Here is a 25,123-nt window from a genome sequence, read left to right on the forward strand (position 1 = left end):
TTCCAGGACTGCTAAGGACTGATACTGGTAAACATACTACTGTTATTCAGCAAATAAAAAGGCAAGGGATTGGAAGGCTTTCTTTATAGAAGTGGACAGGCAGATTCTAAAATTTAAGGGAAATGAAAAAGATCTTGAAAAGTCACAACAATTCTGAGAAAGAGGACCAGAGCTTGAGGACGTGCACTACTGGATTTCAAGAAGCTATAAAATTATTAAGACACTGTGGTATTGATTAAAGGACAGAGATACAGAACAATGGAGCAGAGTCCAGAAACAGACCACGCACATTCGGTCAGTTCATCTTTGACAAAGGTGCCGAGGTAATTTAACAGGGAAAGGACCAGTCTTTTCAACAAGTGGTGCTTGAAAAATATGCAAAATGAAACAAAAAGAACCTAGACCCTTACCCCACACCATATACAAAAATTAACTCGAAATAGATCATAGGGCTTCCCTGGTGGCGCAGTGGTTGAGAGTCCGCCTGCCAATGCAGGGGACACGGGTTCGTGCCCCGATCCGGGAGGATCCCGTGTGCCGCGGAGCAGCTGGGCCCATGAGCCATGGCCGCTGAGCCTGCGCGTCCTGAGCCCGTGCTCCGCAACGGGAGAGGCCACAACAGTGAGAGGCCAGCGTAACGGACACTGCAGTGCTCGTTTCAGCAGCACCTACACTGAAAAGATGCTGTAGAGAAGATTTAAAAAAAAATAAGAGAGAAACCAGACTGGCAGAAAATATTTGCAAAACATCTATCTGATAAAGGATTTTGCTCCCAGAATATATAAAGAACTCTTAAAACCAGTAACAAGACAAACAATCCGATAAACAAAATTGGACACAAGATTTAAACAGATATTTCATCAAAGAAGATACGTAAATGGTCAGTAAGTACATGAAAACATGCTCAGTATCATTAGTTATTAGGGAAACGCAAACTAAAACTGGCACAAGGAGATAGCGCTACATATCCACTCCATAAAAATTTTAAGAAAGACCAGCAAGGACATAGAACAATTAGGACTCTCATACAACCCTGGAACGAATGCAAACTGGTACAGCCACTTTGGAAAACGGTTTGCCAGTTTCTTATAAAGTGAAACATAAGTTACCACATGACGCGAAGTGTTGCACGTGAACGTCCAACAGCCACTTTCTCCTTAATAGTCCCTCAAAAGAAACAATCCAAATGTCCATCAAGAGTGAATGGATAAAGAAATAGTGGTATATTCACGCAACGGAACACCGCGGAGCAATAAAAATGAACAAGCCAGTGATATACCCAACAACATGGATGGATCTTAAAAAGCTTTATGTTGTGTGAAAGAAGCTGGACGGAAAACACTACACTTACATCATGATTCCATTTACTTGACATTCTAAAGAAAACAAAACTATAGAGACGAAATAGACCAGTGGTTATCAGAGCTACTAGTTAGGAGGAGGGAACTATGTCAAGGCAGGAGGGAAACTTTTTGGAGGATGGGAATATTCTCTCTCTGGCATCTCTGGTGCCAGTTACGCTACTATTTACATTCGTCTAAATCCATCGAACTGTACACTTGAAAGGGGTGAATTTTACTGTATGCAAAATGTAAGTCAATAAACTAATTTTTTTTTTGTTTTTCCCTGTACGCGGGCCTCTCACCACTGCGGCCTCTCCCGTTGCGGAGCACAGGCTCCGGACGCGCAGGCTCAGCGGCCATGGCTCACGGGCACAGCCGTTCCGCGGCATGTGGGATCTTCCCGGACCGGGGCACGAACCCGTGTCCCCTGCATCGGCAGGCGGACTCTCAACCACTGCGCCACCAGGGAAGCCCAATAAACTAATTCTAAAAAACAATCAAGGGAGATATCTTAGGCCTCCTTAAATAAACATCATTTAAAAAAAATATAATTAAACACCTATTCCTTAGATTTACAATAGACATGTTAAATTAAACGTTACTTCCTCATGAAATGCTGACTTGCACTCTTCACTTGGGTCTCCTCCACTTGCCCATTCTTTTACCTATGACCTCAGGATTCTTCTCACCTTTCGAATGGTTTTTTTTTTTCCAGTGTATAAAATTTTACTTTAAGTAGAAAAAAATGAGTAGTCAGTATTCGGATGCTACCACAGAAGTTTTGAACTGTGATTTACTGCAGGTAAATTATATCTCAATAATGTTGATTTTCAAAACTGACAAAAGGGATAACTTACTAAAAATCAAGAACTCGTATTTTGGGGCTTGCCTGGTGGCGCAGTGGTTGAGAATCTGCCTGCCAGTGCAGGGAACACGGGTTCGAGCCCTGGTCCGGGAAGATCCCACGTGCCGCGGAGCGACTAAGCTCTTCATTTCTATGCCGTCTACTTCCTTCCAATCACTTTCATATACAATTCTGCCTACAGCATTTGTCCCTTTACAAACCATACTGCATAAATGCTGATCCACAAACATTACACAAGATGAAAGAACACTGTCACATGGCCGTTTAGTAAAACCAGCGGTCCAGATTCTTACTACAAAATTCTGAGCTAGGAAATCCTTCCTTCTGAATGACTAACTGGATGCCACATGACACGTTTCCTTTTTGTCTTTAGAAATAGATTGTTCTTGAGTTTGAGAAAATTCAAGACTACACCATTTGAAGACTCAACCTGAGACTTACAGAACCAATTTCACTGTCATCAGAGTCTACAGCGCTGCCTGTCTCTTTGCAGTCATCTTCGGATTCATCTAATATTTGTGAAATGTGTTGCTCTGTCACTTTACTGCTCTTTGTCATTAAGGTGAAAACTTCTGATTTTTTCAATTATGTTCACTGAAATCTAAAATCAGACTACAAAAACGCTGTCTGTAGCATTCTTTCATACCTTCTTGAAAGATAATGCAATTCTTTGGGCAATACAATAAGCAAACGAAAGGATGATTCAACAGTCACTGTTACAGGCTCCTTCTAGGCAATTCCATTAGTCTTATTATTTTAGTCTTTTTTTTAAAATAAATAAATAATTTATTTATTTATCGGTTACGTTGGGCCTTCATTGCTGCGCATGGGCTTTCTCTAGTTGCGGCGAGCGGGGGTTACTCTTTGTTGCGGTGCCTGGGCTTCTCATGGCGGTAGCTTCTCTCGCTGCGGAGCACGGGCTCTAGGTGCGCCCGTGGGCTCAGTAGTTGTGGCACATGGGCTCAGTAGTTGTGGCTTGCGGGCTCTACAGTGCAGGCTCAGTAGCTGTGGCACACAGGCTTAGCTGCTCCGCAGCATGTGGGATCCTCCTGGACCAGGGCTCGAACCCGTGTCCCCTGTGTTGGCAGGTGGATTCTTAACCACTGTGCCACCAGGGAAGCCCCTATTTTAGTCTTTTTAAACACTGTTGGGAATAACTGATGAGTAATGATGAATCAATTCCAAGGATGCTGAAACAGCAAAATGTTACAAAATACAGAAAAAAATAAGATCACTAAAACCCTTAATTTTTCTTAGATTTATAAAATGGCCCAAAGGACTCATATGGTAATTATGAGAGAAAATGAGTTTTATGGTATTTTTAAAATAAGTCATTTTTGTTCTTGTTTTGTGGAAGACCCTTAAGAAACAATAAAGTTCAAAACTATCAGTCCTTACAAATCATTAGAACTGCTCAAAAAAAAAAAACAAACTCAAAAACCAAAATCAGGTCTTGATGTTATAATGAGGATTAAAATTCTTTACAAATTTTAAACAGCTGTATCATCTATACACTATTTCATTAATAAAAAATTACTATTTTAAGAGAGAGTAGTCAAGACAATGTTATTACTTCAAAGCTGCAAAGATTACACTGCCAAAACAACTCCTCAAACAGACACTTTTTCAAACTTCTCACTTTAACCCTGCAGAAAGGTTAATCAAAATCATATCATATCACCTAATTCTTACTGAATATTTCACTTAAAAATTCATTATATAGTAATACAAACTTTCAGCTTTCAATAACTTGTCTAATTTATTATGTATTTATCTACATGCTGTTTAAGCTTTCAACTTCTTATACTATTTCCTATTCCCTTTTCTTTACCACTCTACATTAGAAGTTCAAAATTCATTAAACAAAAGAAATTATTTGGGCAAAAGGACAGTTATCACACTGGTAATGTTGAACTCCAATGACTTTAAAATTTTAAATTGAACACTATCCATTTTATATTTGGTGAACTTATTTTTCCTTTACTTCATGAGAAAATATAAACTGAAAAAGGAAGTTAGATTCAAAGGAGAAAAAAAAAAAAACAAGCTAAAGTTTTTTAGTTCTTCTGAACTAAAAACATGGGCTTCTGAACAGGTAACCTAAAAAGAAATGTCCCCAGATAATTGAGACATGTGATCACTTACCTGGATAAACAAAGTCACCAACATACAACATCTAATTTGCTCATCAGTTCCCTAGCCAAATCGGTTGGTTCCCTTTCTTTTTTATAACTGGCATCCGTAGTTGCTCTAACCATTACAGCTAGTGCCAGAGAAATATTTTTTGGCTAAAGGAAAAGCGCCAGGCAAAAAACTAATGAAAAAAGAGGATGGAATGAGAAAGCCTACATGTGGGAGAAGGCAGAGTGGACTGGGGGTGTCCCTCTGGCCCTGTACTGACCCCAAAAGCAACCAGTAACTCTGAAAACAACCTACTCAGTAACTAATAAATCTTGGTTCTATTTTTAAAACACTTTAACAAAACAAAAAAAACTTATAAAGTTGAAAATTATCAACTCTCTATGCTAAGTGATACTCACGTTCAGCTATTTTACGAGATCTACCCAAGTATCGATACTTTGACAACAGAAAAAAGCAAAATTTCTGAACCAAAAGGAAATACTTTACTGAATATCGCCCAAATGGTCTAGGATTTAAATATTCCCCTTAATGTTGAAAATCCTGGCAAATTAGGTAAGAGGCAGGCCAGGGGATGTGAAATCACTTCAGTGTTAGTCTTGGGGTGGGGTCAGGGGAGAAAATAAAATATATAGGTCAAAAAGCTTTTCCGTCACATACATAATAAATACTCTTTCAGAATTAACGTTTTTATTAACATACAAATCTAAAGTGGAAAACAATCAGAGTTTTACTTTTAAATGGGTTGGGTCCTCTCATCTTTTAGACATGATGTGAAGAAACTTGTGGTGAAGATGCCCACACCGTAGTTGATTCCCATATAGGTCAGATTATAGTACTCAGAATATTCAACCAGGATTTCACCAATAAAAACAAAAACAAAGGAAAAGCAAAAAATAGGACAAGTACATTATATGTTAATCATAGAGGATGCATTTTGATGCCATGCACATTGCTTCCCAATCCAAGGACAACTAAGACAGCATGTTACTGCAAGAGTCTGAACAGCAAAGATGGCTAGAATCCTCTCTCTTATGTAAAACAGAAACTGTAAAGAATTTCACTCAAAAGGTGCAATAGGACAACTTGGATATTTTGATACTGTCAAGAAAATAAGAAGAAAATTATCTTACTTAAAGAATTTTATTCCTTCTGAATCGACACTGACTTTCTGGAACTTTTTCGGTGGGTGGTTAAGACGTATCCATAGTTATTGAATCTAGAGTGTTAGCAACTTACTGCAGGGACAATGCAGGTTTGTTTCACGCTCTGAAAATACTTTCCCCCTTCCTAACTTGGTATTTAAAGTTGTCATAAGATCTGTAATTTACCTGAAAACATGTTAGTAGAGATAGCGTGCTATGGATGTGTATTAGTTTGCTCCAGGAAATATCTCCACTCTGGAGGCAGCTATTTGCCCTAAATGGGAAAACCCATTCGGGAACTAATTAGTTAGGATTTAATCCCAAGGCCAGATGGCTATTGTAAATGCTTCAACTATCTTAATCTCCAGATTACACCAGAAGCTTTGTTAATTAGTAAAATGAGTTTTCTTGTGAACTAAGTGGCCCTGTTACTTAGTGTAACGGATGTTAAGAAATTCCTGGGGAAAAATGAGTGACATTAATAGCCATGGACTGATTGGAAATACACAGATGTCCGCCAGCCAGTCTGGTGTGGGCCGGGTGTCAAGGCTGCAGCGAGCTCCAGGGGCAGCAGGGTTGGGAGGGCAGCCGTGGATCTGGAGGATGGGGGTTGCGTGGTGCAGACCACGTTCTGTGTCTGATACTGTCACATTTGCCTCGGTAAATCTTTACAGAAAGGCTCAGTGAGACAACACAAGAGAGAGCAGCAACTGTGTTCAATTTACCCACAAAACTGATTTTGGTGCCTGCTCGGATAATACACGTGAGGGCGCAGAATTCTGACTCACTTTCATTGTAACCTGGTAGCCGAGGGGTAAGGAGGCACCTGGAGGCTTTATCTAGCTTCAAAAATTAGAGGCTAATTAGCTACCACAAGGTACATAAAACGGAATTGCCAAATTGGCTCAAATCTTTGCAAAGGAAAAAAAAAATAGAAGAAATAAAGGAAAAGATTTGTGCAGATATGGAAAGTGATCCCTACTAAAACTTTCTAAGATGAGATGTATCTGCTGATACAATCATTTTGAAACTGAACTCCGTTTCTAAAGTTTCATTACAAGACATTCATTTTACATAAATCTCCTCCATCTGGAACGCATTTCCCTTGTCCATAAACAGAGAGCTGGACTAACTGTGAACGATTATTTTCATAAGGGCAATGCTCTCCTAAAGAATCCCCTTCAATACAAACCATGAGCTAGTCACCTTTGAAAGAAAAGATATTCTTCAGGAAAGTACTTGTCTATATCAGATCAAAGAAGTGGAAACAAGTGGATTCTAAAATTTACAGAGTTTATAGTTTCTAATATTTTCACTGCAGGCATGTGGCTTGTAAATAATGACCACACGGAATTCCACTGTACACACAACTCATCTTTTAACGTCACGTCACTCTTTCGGTCTGACGTCCAGCCCCAACCCCAGGCTGGCCTGGCTGTGGGGCCAGCAGCTCCCATGCACCTTCTGCCCACACTTCTAAAACTGGGGCATACACACTATGGAAAACAGGGTGGAGGTTCCTTAAAAAGGTAAAAATAGTTACCATATGATCCAGCAATCCCAGTCCTGGGTATATATACGGAAAACACGAAAACTCTAGTTTGAAAAGATACGTGCACCCCAATGTTCACAGCAGCACTATTTACAGTAGCCAAGACATGGAAGCAACCTAAGTGTCCAGCGACAGATGAATGAATAAAAAGATGCGGTACATATGTACACAACAGAATACTACTCATCCATAAAAAAGAATGAAACATTGCCATTTGCAGCAACATGGATGGACCCAGAGATTATCATACTGAGTGAAGTAAGTCAGACAGAGAAAGACACATTACACGATGTTGCTTATATGTGGAATCTAAAAAATAATACAAATGAATTTATTTACAAAACAGAAACAGACTCACAGACATAGAAAACAAACTTACGGTTACCAAAAGGGGAGGGTGGGGAGGGATAAATTAGGAGTATGGGACTAACAGATACACACTACTACATATAAAACAGATAAGCAACAAGGATTTACTGTATAGCACAGGGAATGATATTCAATATCTTGTAATAACCTATAATGGAAAAGAATATGAAAAAAAATGTGTAACTGAATCACTTTGCTCTACACCTGAAACTAACATGATACTGTAAATCAACTATGCTTCAATTAAAAAAAAAAAAACAACCAAACAACTGGGGCACGCATATTCTCAGAGAGCCTGGCACGTACAACACTCCCTGAGCTCAACTGTACATGATGGCATGTCATCAAAAACACATTAAAGGTAAAACTCAACTGAAGGTGAGCTCTGTGAGGCTGCAGACCTTTGCTTTGTGCACTGATATATTCCCAGGGCATAGAAGAGTGTCAAGTGCTTAGCAGGCAACCACACTGTAACAATGGATTCCATAAATACATATGCCTACTATGTACTTACACGTGGGAGGCAGAGGCAACTAAGGATCCAGAAAGCAAGGTGGATAGGGGTCCCTACCGCCAGAGATCTTACATGCTAGCGGGAGAGAGATCACAGATAAGCAGAGTGTCGACTACAGACTGTGCTACAAGGGAAATCAGCAGGACACTGGCATAGAGGATATAGAGGAACCCTCCTCAGACCAGGTTTGAGACGAACAAGGAGTTTAAGGAAGGGAGGAGAAACGTGGACAGATGTGAAATATGTCCTGGAGGTGGAACCACAAAATTCACTCCTGGCTTGGACATGGGCCATGAGAAAAAGGCTCAATCAAGGATGATTCCTAGGTATTCTGTTTTTCTAGGTTTTGTTGTTTTTATTTTAAGTTTAAGCAACTGGGTGACTTGATGGTACCATTTACTGACATCAGACTTAAAAAAAGAAATTTTGAACAAAAAAAAGAAAGTTCCATTTGTTAATTCAAGAAATCCATTAGACATCCAATGGAGATAACAAGTAAGCAGCACAGTGTCTGGCAAAGAAAAGGTGCTTAACAGTTAACTGAAATGCACAGCAAAAAAATCTAAATGAATCAAATTGAATTTAAAAATGAGTCTACACTGGCTACTCTCTAACCCCCTGAGAAACAGTGTTGGCAACACCCACAGGCAATTGCTAAAGGGTGTTTTGACTGAACGTGAGTCAGTCAACGGAACTAATTACTTCACTATTCTTTATGGACCTGCTAAAATCAAGTTCTTGTTGTATTGTGCAGTTAATGCCTTATGATAATAGTAGCTAGCTACTAAACTCTTTAAAAAAATACCATACGTATCAATATAAAGTTGACTTTCTAAGAATTAAAGCCCAAAGTCAATATTAAAGATACGTTTGTTTCTTGGTTGAATGAATAGCTAAGAATACTGCCTTAATCAAAAATCTTTTCTAAAAAGATTAGCTTTTATACTACAAAGCTACAGTAATCAAGACAGTATGGTACTGGCATAAAAACAAAAATATAGATCAATGGTACAGGATAGAAAGCCCAGAGATAAACCCACGCACCTATGGTCACCTAATCTATGACAAAGGAGGCAAGAATATACAATGGAGAAAAGACAGTCTCATCAATAAGCGAGGCAGTGGAAAACTGAACAGCTACATGTAAAAGAATGAAATTAGAACACTCCCTTACACCATACACAAAAATAAACTCAAAATGGATTAAAGACCTAAATGTAACACCTGATACTGTAAAACTCTTAGAGGAAAACATAGGAAAAATACTCTTTGACATAAATCACAGCAAGATCTTTTTTGATCCACCTCCTAGAGTAATGAAAATAAAAACAAAAATAAACAGGTGGGACCTAATTAAACTTAAAAGCTTTCGCACAGCAAAGGAAAACATAAAACAAGACAAAAAGACAACATTCAGAATGGGAGAAAATTTTGCAAACGAAGCAACTGACAAAGGATTGATCCCCAAAATATACAAACAGCTCATGCAGCTCAATATCAAAAAAACCAAACAACCCAATCCAAAAATGGGCAGAAGACCTAAACAGACACTTCTCCAAAGAAGACATACACATGAACAAGAGGCACATGAAAAGATGCTCAACATCACTAATTACTAGAGAAATGCAAATCAAAACTACAGTGAGGTATCACCTCACACCTGTCAAAATAGCCATCATCAAAAAATCCACAAACAATAAATGCTGGAGAGGGTGTGGAGAAAAGGGAACCCTCTTGCACTGTTGGTGGGAATGTAAATTGATACAGCCACTATGGAGAACAGTATGGAGGCTCCTTAAAAGACTAAAAATAGAACTACTATATGACCCAGCAATCCCACTACTGGGCATATACCCTGAGAAAACCATAATTCAAAAGGACACATCCACCCCAATGATCATTGCAGCAGTATTTACAATAGCCAGGACATGGAAACAACCTAAGTGTCCATCAACAGAGAAATGGATAAAGAAGATGTGGTACATATATACAATGGAATATTACTCAGCCATAAAAAGGAACGAAATTGGGTCATTTGTAGAGATGTGGTTGGTCCTAGAGTCTGTCACACAGAGTGACGTAAGTCAGAAAGAGAAAAACAAATATCGTATATTAACGCATATATGTGGAATCTAGAAAAATGGTACAGATGAACCTATTTGCAGGGCAGGAATAGAGACACAGACGTGGAGAACAGACGTGTGGACACAGGGGCGTAAGGGGAGGGTGGGACAAATTGGGAGATTAGGATTGACATAAATACACTACCATGTGTAAAATAGACAGCTAGTGGGAACCTGCTGTATAGCACAGGGAGCTCAGCTCAGTGCTCTGTGATGACCTAGATGGGTGGGATGGGGGTGGAGGTGGGAGGGAGGTCCAAGAGGGATGGGATATATGTATGCCTATGGCTGATTCACTTCATCGTGCAGCAGGAACTAACACAGTGTTGTGAAGCAATTATACTCCAAAAAAAAAAAAAAAAGGATTAGCTTTTACTGTATTAGATTGAGCATACTTAATGATGATTATTCAGTAGTACAAGCACTTTGGAAGGTGGAACCTCAGCTGAATCAGGGTTTGTTGAGAATTCACACTGAATGGGTGATTCTTGCTAGAATCAATCTTGCTAGGAAACAATCTAAGAAATTCTTCCCACCAGTAGAATGTAAAAGAAGTTCCCACCAGAATTATTTTATCAACCTTTGGAACAGGATGCGTCAATAACAAGCATTAAGGAGACTTATGCATAGTAATTGCTCTGCAAGTGAATTTCAAAAAGTGATCAGCTTAATTTAGACTACAAGTTAAAGGAACAAACTAGAGCAGAGTTTCTCAACCTCCATATAACTGACATTTGGGGATAATTCTGTTGTGGGGCCCGTCCTGTACATTGCAGGATGTTTAGCAACATCCCTGGCCTCCACCCACGAGACGTCAAACGTGGGATCCCCAGGGGACCCCAAATTGAGAACCAGCGATCTAGAGTAATGCAAATTATGGATTATAACCTACATATGTCAATATGGAAATCTAATGACCTCTGGTAGCCAACTCCCAAGATGGCCCCAATAACCCCTACCTTCTGGTACTCGGGTCACTGGCTCTGGGGGATGCCGGCTGCCATGTCGTGAGCAAGCGTCCCTGCAGAGAGGCCACTGAGGTGTGGAACTGAGGCTTCTTGCCGAAAGCTAGCCAAGTAAGCTGGGAAGCTCCTCCAGCCTCAGCAGGCGTTCAGATGCCTCGGCGCTAGCCAATCACACAGTAATGATGACCTCATGGGAGACCACAGGCCAGAACCAGCACTCAGAAACGCTGAGACGATAAACGTTTTATGTCACTAGGTCTTAGGGGAATTTGTTACATAGCAACACGTCTATCTGTCCCAAACACAAAAACCTCAGTAGATGAATCTTTACCACTTAGTAACAGAATCACTACCTTCTTTACCAAAGGACACACATGACTGGTTAGTAGCAATTTATCTTTTCTAGGCAAAAATGAGACAAATGGGTACAAAGGTGTTTTTCTTGAATTTAGAGTGTGGTTTGGGGCGGGGGCAGAAATCACAATAGACTGGTAACTTGATTTATGTGGTAAAATAAAACATTTTCCACTAAGAAGTCCTTGAAAATCTTCACGGAGATTCACATACCAAAGCTGGTAGCTCACTGTGTCTCCCATCCCAGGACACAGCCACTAAACACAGGGCTTTCAGGAGGAAGAATTTCAGATTTAATTGTGGCTCCAGCTCAGTGCTGACGATCCACAGAATGATAGAAACTCACAAAGCAGCTCAGTTTCCCCAGAGCCAAAAGTCACAGCCATGCTTCCTACTGACACGGGCACATTTGTTATCCCACTTTGTACAGAAAAAGCTAAAATAATTACTAAATGAACTTGGATTAAGCAAATCTTCAGATTTTATCTTACTGGGAATAAACAATATTCCAAGCAAATAGTCCCATACTTCTTACATAACTTGGCTAAAGTCTCTTGCACTTAAACTACCTCTGGGGGTGTTACGGGCTGAATCGTGCCCCACCCCGAAATCCATATGTTGAAGTCCTAACCTCTAGTAACTCAGAGCATGACTGTGTTTAAAGAAAGGGTCTTCACAGATGTAATTAAGCTAAAATGAGGTCACTAGGGTGGGCTGGATCCAATATGACTGGGGTCTTATGAGAGAAGAACAGACACAGACACATGCAGAGGGAAGAGCACGTGGATTCACAGGAGACGGCCATCCACAAGCCAAGGAGAGAGGCCTCGGAAGAAACCAACCCTGCCAACACCTTGATCCCAGACTTCCTCCAATTGTGAGAAAATACATGTCTATTGTTTAAGCCACCCAGTCTGTGGTGCTCTGTTTTGGCAGCCCGGGCAAAGGCATACAGAGGGTTATCTAGCTACCTTTGTATCTCCTGGGTCCTCTGTGATCTGGTGGCATCTCCTAATCACAGAAACCACATCATCAGGAGATTAACGTGCGGACCCAGAGTAAAGAATGTCACAGTGAACCCGATTTCCAGAAACTGCCCATCAAGGGATTGTTAGAATTGAAGTCTCTGATTCTGGCCTTCTTAACTTTAACCAAGACGTCTAATATCAGAGGAGGGAGGAAAAACATAGAATTAACTCGAATGACTTAAGTAGAAATAACAGAAGTTGAATGATTGGCTATTAAAGTGTCGACTCTAAGCAGCTGGAAAGGGGAGGGCTGTGTCCTGTAAGTCACACTGAGCCGGCTGTCACTCAGGATTACGTCCCCAGGCTAGACATGCAAGCCGGTCGGGCTGAGGAAGAAAGTAAAGCTTTCAGCGAATTAAGGGAGTCGAACGGCTGAGAGGAAATTTTTGAGGAGACAAAATGTGAGGGACAAATTATTCTGAGGTCCACATCCCACAGAAATGGTAATGTATGAAAAGAACAATTTACCACGTCCAATTCCAACTTCGCTTGTTGAATGTTCACTGTGCCTGGTTCTGTGTTAAGTATTCAGCACGCATCTCATTTAATCTCCACGCCAACCTCACAATTATATATCATCCCCAATCAAACACGAAGAAATAAGTTCAGAGAGGTTATATAATTATACGTCCACAGAATAATACATAACTACCTATGTACATAACTATATATAATAAACATATGATTAAAATTACTTTCCCATTTGTTTTTTCCCATTTGTTTTGCTTTTTAAAACGTGACTACTCGGAAAATGTTAACTACACGTGACTTGCATTGTATTTCTGTTGGACAGCCCTGTTCCATACTACATCTGTTAGGAAGGAAAGTACGTGATTTGCTTAATCATAGTAGACATTCAACTAGAAGTCTGAGGAATGAAAAGTTTCTGGTGCTTTTAAACTTACAAAACGAGATGAGTTATCATTTTTCACAGTCTTTGCGTTTCCAAATGATTCCAGGATTGGATTTGCTTGCAAAAGCTGCCGTTCAAGTTCCCCCTAAAAGACATTATACACACACACACACACACACACACACACACACACACACACACACACACACAAATAAAAGCAAATATACGTTAATCTAACATGTCTACTCCAGTCCTCAGGGGGAAAAAAAAAAAAAACAAAGCAAAACCAAACACTGCCTCTTTTGCTCAGTGTTTTCATTTTATTTGCCATCCAGCAAACTTTGTTGCTGGCTTCTTATCTTGGTCATATGGGCTCTGCTAAAGGAAAAAATTAGCATCTATCATGTGGTCACAAGGAGAAGAAAATGTCACATTGCACAGTGATGGTAAATTTAAGGATGGGGCACATAAATTAAGTGGAGAATTTTTAAAATACAGCAAACTGGTTTTCATGAAATGAAATTTAGCATGATACCTCAATTAAGGACATATTAATACTTCTGCTTATTTCTACTTTGCCTCGTTCCAAAGATTTAAGGCAGCAAATTCTAATAATCTCCACTGTACTGGTAATAAGACTTGCCATTTTTCCAAGGGTTTCACATAATATCTTAATGATGTAGACAGGGCAATGTCCTCATCTCCGGTTTCAGAGATGACAAAGATGGCGATGCTACTGAATTCTTGCACATATTTAAAAAGCTAAGTATACTGCATTTGGTATAATGGTCATTACTTATATGCAAATTAAGCTATAAAACAGATTTTACAGACAAAATACGTAAGTATATATATGCTTTAATCATGAAACACAACAGAAGGCTGTATGGGGAGGCATGAGGCATTTCTGTATCCCTGGAATGTAATTTCAGAATTACACTGTAAGACTTAAATAAATCTGCTCTTTCCAAACACAAATCTTACCCCTGTATTTTAAAATACCCACAGTATACTAGACCTCAAGAAAGAATAAAAACTGCTATCTACTGTGATTCTCTAAGCAAAAAAAGAGTACAAGGAAGCTCACATAAGATTTTAAAATTAATGGCCACTTGCTCTGTGACGTATTACACTATCATCGACTCCAAAATCAGGAACAGATCTATGCCATACATGCAGTCTCGGCATCTAACCCAGGTGTGGTTCACTCCAATGAAAGGGTAGGAAATGTTCCTGAAGCATGTGGACACAGTGAGGCGCTGCAGTGTTACACGTCTACTCTAGAGCATTTATCTGGATTGTCCGACTGTCTGGATTATTTTCCCAGGCTTTATCTATAGTCTGCTATTGTGTTCAACTGAAACCAGTCAGGAACCAGTCCTGCCATGTGAATGTCATGACATGGCATCAACGCACATTCCTGGCTTTAGATAATATGCTCCCTGTATGGGGGATCTTCCCGTTTATGGACCTCAAGACACCAGACTACTTCTGATGTAAATTTTCTAAACACTACATGCTATCAAAGTTTCTTAAACATGGTGTCCTGAACCAATGTTAATGGCTGAAAGTCATCACTACGAATAGCAGCCATTGTGCTGTGATGCAGAAGTGCCTTTCCCCTGGAGGTTAGCGGTCACAGCCATCACTGCGTCTGGGCTAACATCTCGCAAAGCTCTCGGTGCACTGGCACCGCAATAATGATTTGGGCTCTAGAATCCCTTAACCTCACTCAATCTGTGTGATCAGGGTGTAGAAACTGTCAGAAAAACCTGGACTTGATAAGTGGGGCACTGCCTTTACCTGACACTCCTACGGTTAGATCAAGGAGTCAGAATACAGATTCCTTAAAATTACACACTATCCTACCAAATCATAATAAAAATACTTTCAATAATAATCTATCTTTAAAATATTTTCCTAACTTGGAGGTAGAACAAATATTACATACCTCATTTTAATATTCCCTAGACATGGCTTCAAGAACTCTTTGGGTCAAGTTTATAGATTCTTTTCTTTTCTCCTTTGCATGTGTATGCGCGCACACGCACGTGTGTGCATGTGTATGCGTGTACACGCACGTGTGTGCACGTGATCCACTGATCCTGATTCCATTCTTTCTTCTCTTGGCTTAAAGGCACTGGCTGTGTACCCTGCATGAGGTTAGTCAGTATCACGCCAAAATGATGCTCTGTGAATGTTTGCTGAATGGATGGGTAATCAGCGGTCCGAAGGCATTCTAGTAGTGTTTGGGGAGGGGATGGTGGTGAGCCAGAGGTGGAAGTAAGATTTGGGTTAAGGGTCCTCATAATCACTGTCGTAACCACAGGCCTGGGTCCCCGCTTTGGAGGCCACAACATTAACAGGAATGTGGTGGTACATCTCTTCCAATGGATTTCTGACATCATTGAGACCAAGTAAAGATCTCAAAAACTCATAAATGAATCACAAAGAGCTTGACACAGAGCTAATATTATAAAACACACAAAAATGATCTTTAAGAAATTACCACTAAAATTTGACCATTTCTGCATTGAATAATTTCACATTTAGATAAACAGGGCTAACAGCTCTCAACCAAATTATGAAGCCATTTACAAACCATCAGGGGACAGTGACTAAGTGCTAACCTTTCTGCTGGGACTTGGATGGGCAATGTCCCTTTTCTATATAGTAATGAGAAATGTCACTTGCGAATGTGGGGAAAAGAAATCAGCATTAGCTATTTAAATTATTTTTAAAGTTCTAAGTATTTAGAATTATATGATGCTTTAAAGCTTTACCAATCGTGATGAAAACTATACCCTTGTGTTTATTACACAGTGTATTATATACACTTGCTATATGATAGATATAGGATGAGTTTTAAATTGGTTAAAAAAAATTATATATATATGTATACATACACCTCTTTCAAAACTCCAGTTCAGCCACCAAGGGGACTCGGGCTGGACTCTTGCTGCACCTTGTAGGCCTGATAGGCAAAGCTGCAGGCGTCCCACTGACCACAGAGTACGGTTGGAAGCTGGCGGCAGCAGTCAATCGCCATGTTTAGAGCCAGACTCTAATCTCGAGTGGCAGGCTCTAATTTCTGTGCTTGTTACTTGCTATCTCTACCACCTTTTTGTCTTAGTTCAAGGCAGTTTAGACCAGTAGATAGAGTCATCCGGAAGCTGCCATCTAGAGGTGGATGACTCAGGAGTCAGTGGGGAGGTGGGCTGGATTGAAGGGGTCATTCCCAGGGGATGGTCCAGTTTGAGAAATTAGTCGTCCTCAAATCTGCTCTGAAATCGTACCATGTCCAGGCTTTGGAGTGGCCCTGAACACTGCCAGACATCAAGGGTCTGTAACAGCGACCTATGATGAGGGAATATGGGCACTGGAGCTGCACTTGCTGTTGGCTGCGGCATTAAGCCAAACGAGGACTCATTTTGTTATGGTAAGTAAAAGTTGAGAGGTAAATGTTTTACTTCTTAAATATTGTGACCTTAATTTTGAAAATTTCTTACATTTGTTCCTATTTCTATAATGAAGATGAAGTTATAAGGTAAACATAAAAAAAAAAATCGATCACTTCAACTGCTAGGATGGCCTTAATAAAAAGACAATGACAAGTGTTGCCCAGGATATGGAGAAACTGGCACCCTCAAACATTGCGGGGAATGTAAAGTGGTGCAGCCCCTATGGAAAAGTTTGGCAGTTCCTCAAAATGTTAAAACAGAAAATTACCACAATCCAGCAATTCCACTCCTAGGTATACACCCAAGAGAACTGAAAATGTATGGCTATGTGAAAACTTATATATTGCAGCATTATTCATATTGGTGCCAAAGTGGAAACAATCCAAACGGCCATCAACTGGTGAAGGGATAAACAGAACGTGACAAATTTAATATAACAGGTTATTATTTGGCCACAAAAAGGAATGCAGCACTTACACAAGCTCCAGCATGGATGAACCTTGAAAACATTATGCACAGTGAGGGTCCACATATTATATGATTCCGTTCATATAAAATACCCAGAATAGGCAGATTCAGAGAGACAGGAAGTAGATGAGGGATTTCCAGGGACTGGGGGAACATGGAAGGTGATTCCTAATAGGTATAAGGTTTCTTTTTGGGGTGATGAAAGTGTTCTAAAATTGATTGTAGTGATAATTTTCATAACTCTGGGAATACACTGAAAAAAACAAAACAAAACACTGACCTGTACACTTTAAAGGAGTGAATTTTATGGGACATGAATTTAAATCTTAATAAAGTTATTAAAAAAAAAGAATGAACAAAGAGACAAAGACTCACAAAATCAGGAGCCTACAGATGTCTTCCACTTTGTTTTTTTACAATTTATACTGTTTAGTGATAAAATGCTAGCAATTGACACAAACTGTTCCTGGGAATCTGAGTTTTGCCAATAAAGTTCAACATAAATTTGGAAACCAGTGATATTAAACCAAGAGAAACACTGCCTTTGCAAAGTATAACCATTACTTTACGGTAGTCATCCTCAAAATGGGGCGAGGAAGGCATGCCTGCGGGCACCCGGGAAGGGCAGGGGGTGTGGGGAGAGAAGTAAGTTCTCGAGTCAACCCTCCCCAGGGTGTGAGCTGTCCCTATGCTCAGGAGTATCTCATATTCCTCAGGTGTGCTGGGGAAGAAAAAGTAATTGAGAACCAGCAGTCTTCTCATGTTTCTAAAAACATGGCATAGCTACTACTTGACGAGCTTTAACATAACCTTGGGGAAAGCAGCATGGAAGATTCTGCGCAGAGTGCAAACATGCAACAAGACATGCAAATCAGTAATGACAGTGCAGCACGGCCCAGAGAAGCTGTCGCCTCGCCTTCTTGGAGGATACCTGCTTACGGGAGTTGATTTGACCCAAAGTAAAATCTAGGGGTAGGCATGCTACTCACACACGACAGGGATCCGCTCTGTAGTTTAAGATGACATCGAAACAAAATGTTAACAATAATGATTTATGTAATCCACAGAGGATTTGGAAAAACTAAATCTGTACGTTAACTATTTAACACTATTTTGCTAGTGATCTCAGTGCATATTAAAAGGTCATTTAGCATGTACTCTAAAACACAAAGAAAAGCTGGTTGCTGGTCTAGAGATTCCTTCTTTAACTGGCAAAGAAGCCTTTAAATATCATATAGGATAATGATTACTTCATTCATCCTCCCAACGCGTATCACTGGTCTGGTCTACAGCTAAAAGCAAAAGGACATCCTGGGCCTTCATAGGTATAGTACAGCTTTAGTGTCTGAGAATTTCTTAAGAATTCTAAAAAAGATATCTGAAAATCTCAGTATCTGGGACTATTCCTTTAGATGTTTCTGATCGTTTCTTTATATTAACAGATTGTTTTCATAACACTATCATTTCTTGCTTTATGCTAGCTTTGCACCACTATGCTTGTGGAAGACAGACAAACCAGAACCGTTCCAGTGAGAGGGAATGGGATGTCCAAGTACAGACGTCCCATTCTAGCCAAGGCATCTGGCTCAGCTCCGCCCCCACCTCTCTTGCCAAGTAGCAGGAAATGCTCCGGTCCGTGGTTTGTTCATTGCTATGCTCTGCGGAGCTAAAAGGCGGGCATCTGATAATTAGGGAGAATAACATTCCTTTGCTACTTGCCCTGGATAAAGAAAATTCTAAATTTATCTATTAAATACAATGAGGCTTTTGGGTTAAAACACTTACCAGGCCCTACAATGTTAACAGATTAGAAATTTTTTAAGTTGCAACTTTTAAAGCTGTAGCCCCAAAGTCAAAATTTAATGTGTGGCATAAAGTTAGGTTTCCACCTGTTTAAGAAGTATTAAAGTGATTCCACCTGGTAGTTGACACATGAAACCGTTAAGTTTACAGGCTTCATAAACATATGATTCAATGTCATGATGAAAGGGTAAATAAATATTAAAATTCCTCTATAAAACAAAGGTAAAGCAAAATGGCATGCTGCTTCTCAGGAAAGAATAAGCCTCAAAGCAACACAATTTCAAAACTGAATATTTTGTTCATAGGAGATTTCTTCTCAGAACTAATGGCATTTGTTTCTAGTAGAGAGTCAATCCAAAGACAGAAATTAGTGCAAACACTCAAGACTAAGAAGCATAAAGAAAAGCACTTGCCTGGTGTTTCACTGGTTTAGGTGATTCGTGCTGCTCGTTACAAACAGACAAATGCAAACGTTAGCAAGTTTGGGTCTTTTCCTAGCGGTAAGCCACATCCAAAGCACCAAGTCAACGTGCGGTTTAGAACCGTGAAAGCTGGTTTGCCTGGCATCTCTCAGGGAGTGTTAACTACTATTTCTCATATCTACAGATTAAGGATAACTGACGTTTATATTCTCACCCCTTTTCTATCATCAATTCTCCCCAAATTTCTATCCTCCCCTCAGGCTGCTGCGGGTGGTAGCTCTGTAAGTTCAGGGAGAAGTGCTGAAAATATCTGAGGATCTTCTTTTGGTGGAAACGAAAAAGTCTTCCTAAGCACTCTGCTCACCTATGTTTAACAATCCCCGCCACAGCTTTGTAAGAAATTAGGCTTCGAGTTACAACCGTAATTCCAGTTTGCCCTGGTGCAATCGCTAGTTACTAACAATTCCCTGATGCCCTAGCTCCCTCCTTGCTGGGTGGGGAGTGGCGGAGACAAGGGAGCTGTCAATTACAGCAGCACGCTGAGCATGCTTGCTTCCTTACTCTTGTTTCTGAAATTACAAAAGAATAAATCTAAGCGTTTTAAAAAACAACAGCAGAACGAACACTTACAGGAATATTATGGTCCTTTCGTCCTTTGTGTGAAGAAGCGACATGAGCCAGGTACTGAATGACTTTCTTAGTATTTTCTGTCTTCCCGGCACCCGATTCACCCCTGGAAGAAATATTAACATAGGCTGCTTTACAAAAAGCACAGCACACACATTCCCAAACTATAATCGACAAAATTAAACTGAGTTGGAACAAGAATTAGTAGAAAGTAAAAAGAGAATAAGTAGGGAAGAAGAAAAACAAACTATCACCAATAGTTGGAAAATTATTAGTTTTAAATGGCATAAATTCACCCAAATATTGTTTTGGTAGATGCCGGTAAGGGGACAGAGGAAAATGTTCACAACGATTTGTTGTTTTTTTTTTCCCTTGGAACTGGGGGCTCTGCCAGAGAAGTGAAGTTTATTAGAATGTTTGTGAAGCAATGCCTCAGCACCAGAAACATATCCTTAGAATTCCTAAAACAGTTAAATTAAGGTAATTTAATCTGAAGGAGCTGAATGAACTCTGGGATGTCTGCTGATTACTGACAGCACCTTCAAGGTCACGAGACGCCTTCTTGGCTCATCCCTCAGACCAGGCTGACGGTGGTTCTCTCCCCTAGACCCACGTAGCACCTTGCACATAACCTCATACACAAATCTTCACAGTGATCACCAGCCTCACCCGAGGTAAGGATAAGGCCCCATGCGTTTGCTGATTTGTATGTTTGTGTAGTTTCTTTTTAGTCCACGTAACCTTGTGCAGTGCTGACACACAGCCAGGACGTCATTTGTAGAGAAAATGAAGGAATACTACGAACCTTGTTATGAACTGGGACAACTGCTATCACTTCCTATGATTGATTTCTCTTTTCAAACGAGGCTGGCACATTTCAAAGGTTGCTTTTTTTCCCTACTCAGTACTAAGCTTGAAATTCCGGCAAGCTGCTAGCATACACTGTTATACTTTAATTACGGCCTCTCTGGTCAAACACCTGAGGTTCCCCAAGACCCCGGCAGAGCAAACCTACCTGGACAATGAATAAAATCTCAATTTGGATTAAAATAAAAAAAACTGTAATATATAATTAAATTAATTTTCTAAAAAACAACAACAAAAACACCCCAGGAACTCAAAAATGTTATTATACACACGGCCAGCTAGTGATCCTCTAGGCCTCTTTTATATGAGGCTTAAAAATCTATTTTTCCGAACTCTGACCCTTTCTTGAAACTGTACTTGGAACTGTACTATCTGAACTGTGTCCCCAACATGAGTCCTTTTGGTTTCCTGGTTGCATTACCTCCCTAACTCTCTGCACCCAAACACCGCCGAGGGGTTGGGCAAAAGGGTCCTATCGATCACCTAGTTGTATGGCTTTGAGTAAGGAAATTAACTTCTCTGGAAATGGACATCATCATTGGTAAAATGTAGGAATACGATTAGACCCTTTCCCGCTCCAAGATTTGATGATTCTAGATACAACCCACTTACTGGTGTCTAAGAATATTTTACATATTAAGCTTATTAACCACCATCTATTGAATATCTTACATATTAAGCTTATTAACCACCATCTACTGTTGTATTAAAAACTGTCCCCTTCTTTGTTTTGCCATCTAAGTCTAGTCTTAGGTACTCCAATCCACCAAACCTTCTATTAAGGTTTCTGCCTGCTATTCAGGCTTAGAAAGGCCTTTCCTGCACTAACATTATATCCATCTATATTTTCATTTCTATATCATCTATATTATTAAAACCATCTATATTTTCTTCCAAGACTTTGATGGTTTCACCTTTTACAACTAAGTCTTTAAGTAATTTGAAAGAAAAAAAATGTATGGTCTGAGGTCAAGATTGAATCTCATTTTCCCCTCAAATGATTCAGTCCACATCCCGACATCAATGGTTGACCCAGACACTGATTACCCAGCGATCTGAAATGTTATCTTTACCTTACACTTATGACTTATTCCAAAGCCAGTACCACACTGCAGTAGTTTGGAAGTATGACTAACCAGAGCACCCATCACTGTCTTTAAAAAATAAATCAAGTAGTCTCTGAGGTTAATTTTTTTCAGATAAACTTCAAATAATTTTGTTCTGCTATATCCCTCTCCCATCTCCTCCCGCCCGTCACCCCCATAAAAACAGTCAGACAGAATTTTGAGTTAAGTAATTAATACACCTGCTATTTTTAAGAGAAATGATGGCTTCATCTCTGTCTCAGTTAAATTCTGTATTTCTCTAAGTTCAAAACAGGCAAGGACCACGTTTGTCTTACTCACCTTTTAAGTCACAGTGCCTAGCATAGCAGGTACTTGCTGAAATCTGTTGAATAAATGAATATACGTCCTACACAAATTTATTTCTAAGCTCTATTTGATAATTTTTTGTTCCTGTTATTAATTTCACCACCATTATATTTTCTACCTGGCTACCGTTGGTACATAGATAATGATCTTCGTTCATTCATTTATTCAACACATATTTGCAAATCATCTTCTATGTGTCGGGCATCCTTTTAAGTGCTAGATAGAGCTGTGGACAGGGTCCTTGTGCAGCTCAAGATCAGCAGAGACTTAAAGTAAAAAAGAAAAACAAATGGGATATTACATGTGAGGGAGGCGGCTGAAATGGAAAAGGCAGAAAAGCAAAGGACAACTCCCTGGAGATGCCATGGCGGGGGAGGAGCCTCCTGAAAGGTGAGCAGGACCAGGCAAGAGAGGGCCTGGGGCAGAGCATCCAGGGGGATGGGAAGACAAATGCAAAGGCTTCAAAGCAGAAAAAAGCTCGGTATAGGGCTTCCCTTGGTGGCGCAGTGGTTGGGAGTCCGCCTGCCGATGCAGGGGACGCGGGTTCGTGCCCCGGTCCGGGAGGATCCCACATGCCGCAGAGCGGCTGGGCCCATGAGCCATGGCCGCTGAGCCTGCGCGTCCGGAGCCTGTGCTCCGCAACGGGAGGGGCCGCAGCGGTGAAAGGCCTGCGAGTGCAGGATTTAGATAAATAACTAGCAAGGCAGGCAGTGGCACTACCTCCTGCCGAGGTGGGAACGGGTGGATGTGATGTAACCTGGAGCCATGGGAAAGAATCTGGATTTTATTCATGTGTAATTTGGTAAGAGCTATGATGTCGGTTTTCTTTGTTTTGTTCTTAACTTTACTGAAAACACCTAGTGTTTCAAGCTAAGCATGATGCTGGTTGTTGGTTGCAAACAGATAATTTTTCATTACATTAAGAAATGAGCCTCATATAGCCTGGTGATGACTTGTCTTGAAAACAGCTGTGATTGGTACTCGTCAGCTTGGTTTGCCTCTGAGGTTTCTCAGCTAACCCCTCTCAACTGGACATGCTTCAGCGTGTCCTGGAAGCATTTTTTGCCCCCATATGTCACACTTACTTGGCTGTACTTGACAACCACCTATGAACTCTGCTACATTTTCCATATCTCAGGTCTAAGGTACCTCTGCTAATAGAAAATATTGCTTCAAAGACAGATGTATTCCAATACCTTACGGTTGAGGTCCCAAGAGGGCAGACAGCTTCATACTCTCACCTCAAAATGGGGACAGTAGCTTCTGACACGTAAGGTTATGGTGAAGGAAAAAAATACAGTCCCTCTAAAGCTTATAATTAGTAGTCAGTAAACATTACCCATTATTGTCCACTCAGCTGTTCATCCACCATATAGGAGGGAATCTGAATTACTAAACTCACTATAGTGTTAGTAAAGTGGTTAAGAAGTGGGCCATGGTGTCCTGGTGACCTACTTAGATTCAAATCCCATCTACCACTTCCTAGCTTATGGGGCTTTGGGCAAGTTACTGGGTTCTCTGAACCTCAGTTTATACTCCTTTAAAATGAGATCCGGTTACTTCAAAGGACTGAGATAATGCATGTAAACAGCATAGCATGGCACCCAGCCAGAAGTTTCTCCATAAATGTCAGTAGTGGTAACAACTATGACAATGGTCAACAGTGATGATAAAGAAATTGACAGAAGTAAAAAGGTGATAACCTCTGATTTGACTATGAAAGACGTGGCAGGATCAAAGGAATATAATTCTTAGAAAAAAGTTTTTTTAAGGGGAAATGGCACATCTGTCCCAGATGGAAAAGGGGGAAATAAAGCAGCTTGAACAGAAGTAAATGGGCAGAGCTTCCCTGGGGGCTCAGTGGTTAAGAATCCGCCTGCCAATGCAGGGGACATGGGTTCGATCCCTGGTCCAGGACGACCCCACATGCTGCGGAGCAACTAAGCCCATGCGCCACAACAACCAAAGCCCACGCACCTAGAGCCTGTGCTCCGCAACAAGAGAAGCCACCACAATGAGAAGCCTGCTCATCACAACGAAGAGTAGCCCCCGCTCACTACAGCTAGAAAAAGCCCCCGCGCAGCAACGAAGACCCAACGCAGACAAAAATAAATAAATATATTTTTTTTAAAAAGTAAACGGTCAAGGGAACCACAAAGAAAGCTCAGCAGACTCCTCTTGAAGAAAATTAGGAGAATCCTCAAAGGTAACAACAGGCCAAGCCCTCAAAGAGTGAAGAAGACAAAGGGAATCTGACCTCATTTCCACCAACGAGACAAGATCTACCAACGCAGTAGCTCTATATGGTAAAGGATTGCTTGTGTCATTGCTGGTCTCTGGGGCACAAGTGCAAGGTTAACACGAGAACAGAGCAAGCAGCCTGCTGGGTGGGGTGCCCTGTTGTCTGTTGCAGCACATACAGGATGTAAAAGATGAGGAGTTTCTAACCTGAAGGGATTTGTGTTTTCTAGAGAGATCTGTGGCTTTCACTGGCTTCTCAAAGCAATGTGCAATCCAAACAATAACATAAAAAACAACAGCGGTGAGAAGCAGTGATGCAGATAGTTAATGCATGATCAGTTCCGAGATCTTTCTCTGAATCCCTTCTGGACTGTGGGTATTTCCCCAAAGAGAACCCTCCTTTCCCAGATCTTAATTGGTTTTGCTTTTATTCTCTCTGGACATTTGTAACAGCAAATTCAGTCTCGCTTCAAAAACAGCCTTTGCCTGAAGTTCTTGCTTTAGATAACCTCAATTTGAAAAATAACACATATTTTACATAAAACATGTAA

The 25,123-nt window shown here is 40.4% G+C and overlaps 1 protein-coding gene across 1 annotated transcript in view; it reads right to left on the reverse strand.

Moving 5' to 3' along the window:
- MYH10 (myosin heavy chain 10) overlaps positions 1-25,123 on the reverse strand; it is a 137,786-nt gene that overhangs the window by 67,313 nt on the left and 45,350 nt on the right. Inside the window, exons 5-7 of the mRNA XM_007457828.1 lie at positions 20,035-20,137; positions 19,396-19,425; positions 13,303-13,395 (exon numbers count right to left, since the gene is read on the reverse strand). Coding sequence (XP_007457890.1) covers positions 13,303-13,395; positions 19,396-19,425; positions 20,035-20,137 — 226 coding nt within the window. The remainder of the gene's footprint in view (positions 1-13,302; positions 13,396-19,395; positions 19,426-20,034; positions 20,138-25,123) is intronic.

Source organism: Lipotes vexillifer, unplaced genomic scaffold, assembly GCF_000442215.2.
Source record: "Lipotes vexillifer unplaced genomic scaffold, Lipotes_vexillifer_v1.1 scaffold611, whole genome shotgun sequence".
NCBI classification, from domain to species: Eukaryota; Metazoa; Chordata; class Mammalia; order Artiodactyla; family Lipotidae; genus Lipotes; species Lipotes vexillifer.